Source organism: Dromiciops gliroides, chromosome 1 (genome assembly GCF_019393635.1).
Source record: "Dromiciops gliroides isolate mDroGli1 chromosome 1, mDroGli1.pri, whole genome shotgun sequence".
Classification (NCBI taxonomy): domain Eukaryota; kingdom Metazoa; phylum Chordata; class Mammalia; order Microbiotheria; family Microbiotheriidae; genus Dromiciops; species Dromiciops gliroides.
Window position 1 is genome coordinate 60,660,146 of NC_057861.1, and position 7,631 is coordinate 60,667,776.

General features: G+C 48.1%; 1 protein-coding gene across 1 annotated transcript; it reads left to right on the plus strand.

The window, feature by feature from the left end:
- Positions 1 to 391: 391 nt before the first annotated feature.
- On the plus strand, positions 392 to 6,850 carry EPHX3 (epoxide hydrolase 3). The gene is made up of 7 exons (XM_044000220.1): positions 392 to 672; positions 1,087 to 1,166; positions 1,403 to 1,560; positions 5,282 to 5,410; positions 5,559 to 5,662; positions 5,811 to 5,947; positions 6,148 to 6,850. The coding sequence occupies exons 1-7, from the start codon at positions 430 to 432 to the stop codon at positions 6,371 to 6,373; spliced, it is 1,077 nt and encodes a 358-aa protein (XP_043856155.1). The 5' UTR covers positions 392 to 429; the 3' UTR covers positions 6,374 to 6,850.
- The last annotated feature ends 781 nt before the right edge of the window (positions 6,851 to 7,631 follow it).

Genomic DNA, 7,631 nt, shown 5'->3' on the forward strand with positions numbered 1-7,631 from the left:
GAAGCTAGAGCGGCCAGCTCCGTGTGCGCGCTGGAGCCTCCGGAGTCCTCACTTAGCCAGGCGCCCGAACAGCAGAGCCTCGCTTCCGGGCCACCGGCGCCAAGCCTCGCGCTGTCCCCCGAGCCCAGCGACCTACAGTCCGCTTCAGCGGAACAGGCCCCCGGCCCCGAGGCCCCCGGCCCCGAGGCCCCCGGCCCCGAGGCCCCCGGCCCCGAGGCCCCCGGCCCCGAGGCCCCCGGCCCCGAGGCCCCCGGCCCCGAGGCCCCCGGCCCCGAGGCCCCCGGCCCCGAGGCCCCCGGCCCCGAGGCCCCCGGCCCCGAGGCCCCCGGCCCCGAGGCCCCCGGCCCCGAGGCCCCCGGCCCCGAGGCCCCCGGCCCCGAGGCCCCCGGCCCCGAGGCCCCCGGCCCCGAGGCCCCCCTCCCACCTACCATGCCTAATTTCCTGGTGTCAGCGCTGCTGGCGCCCTCGAGGGTATCGCTGAGACTGATTCGCTTCTTCATGTGGATCCTGGTGTACTGGGGCGCATGCTTGGCGGCCCTGGTCTACTCTGTGAAGGCCCTGGGCCACGTGCTGGGGCACCCTGGGCGAGGCTGCTGTGGCCAACCACGCCGAAAGGCCCCGACGTGCCTTCGAGACCCCTCTTACGGGCAGCATGGCTTCCTTGACCTCAAGGTGAGCTCTGCCTCAGGGAGGTGGGGAGGGAGGGGGCAGCCCGTCCTGGCCCAGTGGCCCTCTAACCCTCTCCTCCTAACTGAAGGCCGGGAGCAGGGGGGAGCTTCCTACCGGCCTGCCTCCTACCTGCAGCCCCCTTCCCAAACAGTATCTGCCCCCAGATAATGGGTCCAAGGCAACCCCTTTCTACAGCCTGCCCATCCTACATTTAGTGCCCAGTGGAACTTTAGAAATTGGGGGGGGGGGACAATGTCATCCTAGATACTGAAGAAATCCCTTTTGGGCAGAAATCCCTTGGAGTTCCTGTAGGCACAGACATGCCTGGCCTCCCTGGGACCTCCACGAGGGGTTGGGGAAAGAACTGAGCTGAGTCCTGCTGGGTAGAGCCCCTGACTCCAGCTTCTTTCCTCCCAGACCTCTGGCCTGCGTCTGCATTACGTCTGGAAGGGCCATGGGCCACTGATGCTGCTCCTTCATGGCTTTCCCCAGATCTGGTATGTGGCAGGGGAGGGGACTGCAAAAGAACTGGAGCAGCAGCAGCCCTCCCCTCCCCTCTCCTCACCCTACCCCCACCCTTCCCCTAAAACTTCCCCCTGGAACAGGTGGGGCCCTTCATGGAAACCACCTCTTGCTCTGGTTGAGCCAGTCCCACTGGAAGGCTTAGGGAGGAGGGGTAGAGAGGGAGGTGATTGATTCAAGCATCACCTTCGTCCCCTTACTGGCCCCACAGGTTTTCTTGGCGACATCAGCTTTTAGAGTTCTACCACCATTTCCATGTGGTAGCACTGGACTTGAGGGGCTACGGGAGCTCAGATTCACCTACCAACCTGAACAGCTACACCATCGAAGCCCTGACAACAGACATCAAAGACGCTATTGAGGCCCTAGGTACCTTAAGGCTAGGCAAAGAATTGGGGTGGGTGCCTGAAAGGGCACAGGAATAGATTGGCCTTTTCCTCCCATCCCTCATCCCCCACCTCTACCTTCTGTGACACACTGGATGTGACATGGCCCCAGCACAGGCCCATAGTCTCAGTCTTAAACCAAGCTTTTGATGAAGTTTCAGATGGGCCACTAGGTATGAGCCTAGAGCTTCCCTAAAATCTGGTACCTTTTCAACGTTCTTATCATTCCAGAGTCTTCAGCATTTTTCCTAAACTTCTTCATAAATAAGATTTCAAGTTGGAACAAACCTTAGAGATCATCTAGCCCATTCCTTTCATTTTACAAATGAGGAAAACAGAGGAGACATGGAGACTTAGAGCTAGTAGTCACCCGAGCTAGATTCAAACCTAAGTCCTCTGACTCTCAATTCAGTCTCCAATCCAGCAAACATTTCTTAAATACTCCCATCATCATTGTTGTCATCATCAGCGCTCACATTTATATAGCACCAGGCACTGTTCTAGGTTCTTGAGTTACAAAGACAAAATGAAAAACAACCCCTGTCCTAAAGGAGCTTTTATTCTACTGCAGTGATATCATGTATAAATACATGGTTTTGTACATATAATATACATGTGTACACATATACATGTACATGTGTTAATTTGAGAATGGAGAGTTCACTAAAAGCTAGGGAAACCAAAATGGCACGTGACCTGAGTCTTAACTGAAACTAGAGATAGAGAGATGACAGGGTGTATCTTTGGCCTAGGGAGTCGAAGACATGAATTGAAGGGGAAACAGACTTGAAATCATAAATTCATTTAGAAGTCTGTTGTAATAATTCCAGGCAAGAGGGGAAGAAGACCTAAACCAGGGTGGTAGCCATTTGAGTGGAGAAAAGAGAATGGATGAAACTTGTTTTGAATGTTAAATCAAAAAACCTGGCAAGCAATTAGATGAGGAGATGGTTAAGAAGAGAGTTGAGTATGATTCTGAAGTTGTATAACTGAATGACTGGAAGGATTCTGATGCTCCTAACAGAAATAGAGAAATTAGTAGGAAGGGATCAGTTTTGGGAGAAAGATAAGGAGTTTCATGTTGAATTTAAAATGACTTTGAGTTTTCCAGGTGGAGATGTTCTGCAGGGAGTTGGTTAGTAACATGAGACTGAACCTCAGGAAAGAACTGGATATGTAGATTTGGAAGTGTGCTTAGAAAAGATCATGAGAGCTGATGAGATTACTAAGTGATAGAAGAGAAGAGGACCTAAGATAAGATGAGTTTGATTATGATCAAACTAAGAATCCAAAGCCAGTAGAAAAGTAGATTCAGTAGAGAGCAGTATCACAAAAACCTAGGGGCTGTCCAGGCCATCAGTCAATAGTGTCAGATGCTTCCGAGAGATCAAAAAGGATAAAAACTAGTATAGGGCCTATTAGATTTTACCAATTATGAAATCATTGGTAACCTCAGAGCAATTTCAGTTGGTGAGCTTTATTGCATGAGAAGGTAAGAAATAAATAAGAAAAGAAGATGTGATGGCAACAGGTGTTGTGGGTGGCTTTTTCTAGAAGCCTACTTATAAAAAGAATAGATACAGGATGATATATCCTTAAGGAGATGACAAGGTCAAGCAAAGGATTTCTTAAGGATTTGAAAACTGGCCATGTTTAGCATCAGAGAAGGTAGTAGATAGAAAAATCTACAATTGTAGGGGGAGCATGAATGAATGAAAGAGTGAGCTCCCAAAGGAGATGTTAGGGGATGGGGTCAAGTGCACAAATAGAGGGGTTAACCTTAGAAAGGAAACAAAGTTTAGTTTGTAGTTGAACTTACTAAAAGAGTGAGATTTGAATAGTGGTGACACACTGGGAGGGTTAGAGTGACTGGAGATCCCAACAGGAATAAAAAATAGATTTTAATTACAGGAGTAAGATAAAGGGCAATGTTGGAAAAATAGAAAGTCTTGGTTATAGAGAGGAAATTCAGAGTTCTGGATCAAATCATAGGAATAGGGGATTGATTACCTGGGAAGCCATGGTGTTTGGGGTCATGTATATTGAAGTTCCTAACATGAGGATAGGTGGCAGAGGGAGACTGAAGCCATTGAACTCTTTGAGAAAATAGGGAGGGTGATCTAGGGGCCGCTTGTAGATGACTTGCTGCCGGAATCCAGATAGAAGGATATATATAGACAGATGTCATGACTTGCACCGAATTGGGTGATTTAAGTGAGGAAGGGCTGTGCAAAGTCACCAGCCTCACTTTCTCCAGAGCCATCTGGGTCCAGTGGCAAGATATGTTATCAAGACAACTAGGAATGGCTCCAAAGATTTAAGGCAATTGGGGTTAAATGACTTGCCCAGGGTCACACAGTAAGTGCCTGAGGTGAGATTTGAACTAAAGTCTTCCCAACCTCAAGGCCAGTGTTCTATCCACTGGACCACCTAGCTGCCCCTTTAGGAGGAATGAGGAACGATACAATGAACAATAAGAGGTCACTACAAGTCTAACCATGTCACTCCCTTACTTAATAAACTCCAGTGGCTCCCTTTTACCTCTCTTTGGATTATAAAGCTCTTCACAACCAGACCGCAACTTACATTTCCAGCCATTACTCCTTGTCACACACTATATAGACTATTTGAAGTAACCTTCTTACTGTTCCTCATACATTTCCCATCTCCATGCCTTTGCACTGGCAGTCCCTCCTCCTGGAATACACCCGTTCCTCATCTCTCCTTAGAATCCTTAGTAGTGGGGGAGGCAAGGTTATAAAGGTCTTTGAATGCCAAACAGAAGATTTTGTATTTGGTCCTAGAAGTAATAGGGAGCCACTGGAGTTTATTGTGTATTTGGGGCTGTTGATTTTGTTGGTCAGTTGTGTCTGACTCTTCATGACCCCATTTGGGGTTTTCTTGGCAAAGATACCAGAGTGATTGGCCATTTCCTTCTTCAGCTCATTTTACAGATGAGGTAACTGAGGCAAACAGGGTTAAGTGACTTGCCCAGGGTCCCACAACTAGTGTCTAAGGCTGGATTTGAACTTGTCTTCCTGACTCTAGGCCCTCCACTCTGTTCAACTAGCTGCCCTCAAAAGTATGAGAGTGGTATGGTCAAATTGGCACTTTAGGAAAATCACTTAGAATCACAGGGATTAATGTAGCAAACAAGGAGAAGGAAGTACTGTTTGATTGGGGTGATTGCCTACAAGTATGATGCTATTATGTATACTTTTCAATCCCAGGTAAGAAAGATTGGAATGGTTACCTGGAGTAGTAAGGAATTGGCAATCAGATCCCTGAGAGTCTTATTGAATTCATTTCCAGCCAGTTTCTTTGCTGCTTCCTAGGATAGTAGAAGATGATTGGTGCTATTAGACGTTTTCCTCTAGGATGTGTTAGATACTTGATTCATATGGAAGATCTGAGACTGTTTATTCTCTGATTCTTCCAACATGGCAGCTTCTCCTACCTTGGCTTGGTGGTAATGGAGGGCTATAGAGTTGTGTTGATTTACTTGCCCTCCTTAGTGGATGAGGCTCTGTTTGTCAGGGTCCTTGTGGTAAGAGTTTCTATGAATGGTTAGGGAGGGTTGTCATTGATTTTCCTTGCCCTTTCCCACTCTAGTGCTATTTTTATTGTCTTCTACCTTAGTCTCCTAACTTTACACCTATCCTACCCCACCCCTACCCACACCCAATTCCCTGCACCATTGACAGGTTACTCCAAATGTGTCCTGGTGGCCCATGACTGGGGAGGAATCTTGGCCTGGAATTTCGCCACCTACTACCCAAGTATGGTAGAGCGGCTGGTGGTGGTGAGCGCCGCCCCTATGTTTGTTTACCAAGGTAAGTGCTAAGATAGGAGGATATTTGGAGGGAGGGCAGACTGGCCAGGCTTACAGGTAGGGGGTGGGTATAGAGTTTTGAGCCTGGAGTATTATCTCCAGGGGGTTCAGTATGGATGGTTCCCTTACTTTTTCTTTCCCCTTTCTAGAGTATGTCCTGCACCATCCCAGCCAGCTCTTGCGCTCTGGTTATGTGTTCTTCTTTCAGCTACCCTGGTTGCCTGAGAAATTGCTTTCTGTCTCTGACTTTCAGGTCCCATCCCTTTTTTATTGGGGAATTGTGGAGGAGGGAGGGCAATGATGTGGAAGTGGGGAGGGGAGAGGGTTATAGTGAGATGGGAAAACTGGTTCTCAGAAGTATCTGGGGGGCATTTGTAATGAAGAGGGATGCATATGTGCAGATCCTGAAGAGCTCTATGACGGATCCTGTGACCGGAATCCATAGCCTTACAGATGAGGAGCTAGAGGCTTTCCTATACAGCTTCTCCCAGAACCAAGGCCTCATTGGCCCCCTCAACTACTACCGCAATCTTTTCAGGTGATGCCTTGGAGGAGTGAAAGCAAGTAGAAAAAAGGGAAATTGATTTTGGGAAGAATGATGGAGTGATTTTTAAGCAGAATGCAGGGAGGAGGAAATTTGAGAAAGTAGGAAGAGGGGACAGAGGCATAATTAGGAACAAGAAGGGATTGAGGAAGTCATTGGCCTTAATGAATATAATCCATCCCTTTGCCTTACAGTCACTTCCCGCTAGAGCGTCAGGAGCTGTCAGTACCAACGTTGTTGTTATGGGGAGAGAAAGACCCCTACCTGGAGACTGGACTTGTGGATAGTATTAACAACTACTTTGTGCCAGGCCGCCTGCTGTCCTATATCCTGCCTGATGCTGGCCACTGGATCCCCCAGTCACAACCAGAGCAGATGCACCACTACATGTGGGCCTTTTTTAGGAGGTTCAAGGTGTAGTTATGACTCTTCCTTCCAATATGAACATTCTGGTTTTGTGCTCCCCCCATGGCCCACTAAGGACAAGGGAAGAAATGGAGCAGTACTTGAAACTCAGCTTGAAACAAGCCAGCTTTTGACTAGGCGTGTGGAAGCATCTTCCCTCTCTAACCCCTATGGTTTATATCCCTTTCCACATTTCCCCATAGGTGCCCAACCTAATCATCCCAACCCCTGATACTTACATTGTCTTTTCTCTCTGTCCTCTCAATTCCTTGCTGGCTGGTCCCAGTTGAGCCCCTATTAAATTCTGGAAACCTTTTCTGTCACTGCTACAGAGAAAGGAGCCCTGTGAAAAGAAAGGGGCCACTGTAGTTGTGGTGTGTGCACAGAAATAAACCTCCCACTCCCTGCCCTGCTGTGCCTCTTTCCTTCTGTCTGGGGCCTCAGCTCAAGGACAGTTTGGGATCAGGGGCAGGGGCAAGGAGTGAAAATGTGGCCAGGTTCTCCTCAATGCCTCTGACTTGCTCTTTAAGACAGAAACCTGTTTTTCTCTGGAGTGTCTTTAGGGTGCCCTCTGTCCAGCTGCTTAGGTTTGTTCTGCCTGAACCTCCCCATGACCCTTCCTTGTCCCTGTTTCTCAGGACTTTTACTTTTCAGCATGGCAAGAAAAACAGGCCTGGGGCCAGGAGTGTTGGAAGAAGGACTTTTAAGAACTCCCCCTCCCACAAAAGTAGCTGGAATGATAATAGGAGAAAATCACATATGGAAGTGGGATGGGGGGGGGCGGTGCAGTGGGGAGTAGAATAGAGAAAAGGATGGATTAACATCAGAGTTAGGAGTGAATTAAAAGCACTAGACCCTTGGTCACCTTGATTATATCATTTACCATGCAATTTAAAAGTACAAAATGCAGCTCATTTGAGATTCCCCAAATCAACCTCTTCTGGCTAGGGGATGACAAGAGCCAGTTGGAGGGGAGAAATTAAAGGGGATATCTGAGGTACCTTAAAGAGAAGCATTGTTATGTGACAGAACAGGGCCAAAAGGTAATGAAGTGACCACAAAAAGGTATTTGAGCTTCAGTGGGAAGAATAATCTGAAATTCCTGCTTGAGAACTTCACCCAGAAAAGAGTCTGGAGGAACTGTTTCCATTAGATCTTGGCAGAAAAGTGTTATTTTCCAATGAAGGACAGCTGAGTAAGATTCTCCTCATGAAAATCATATTATGAGTCTATGACAATAAATTCAGCCTCATTTAGGAACTCATAGTACAGG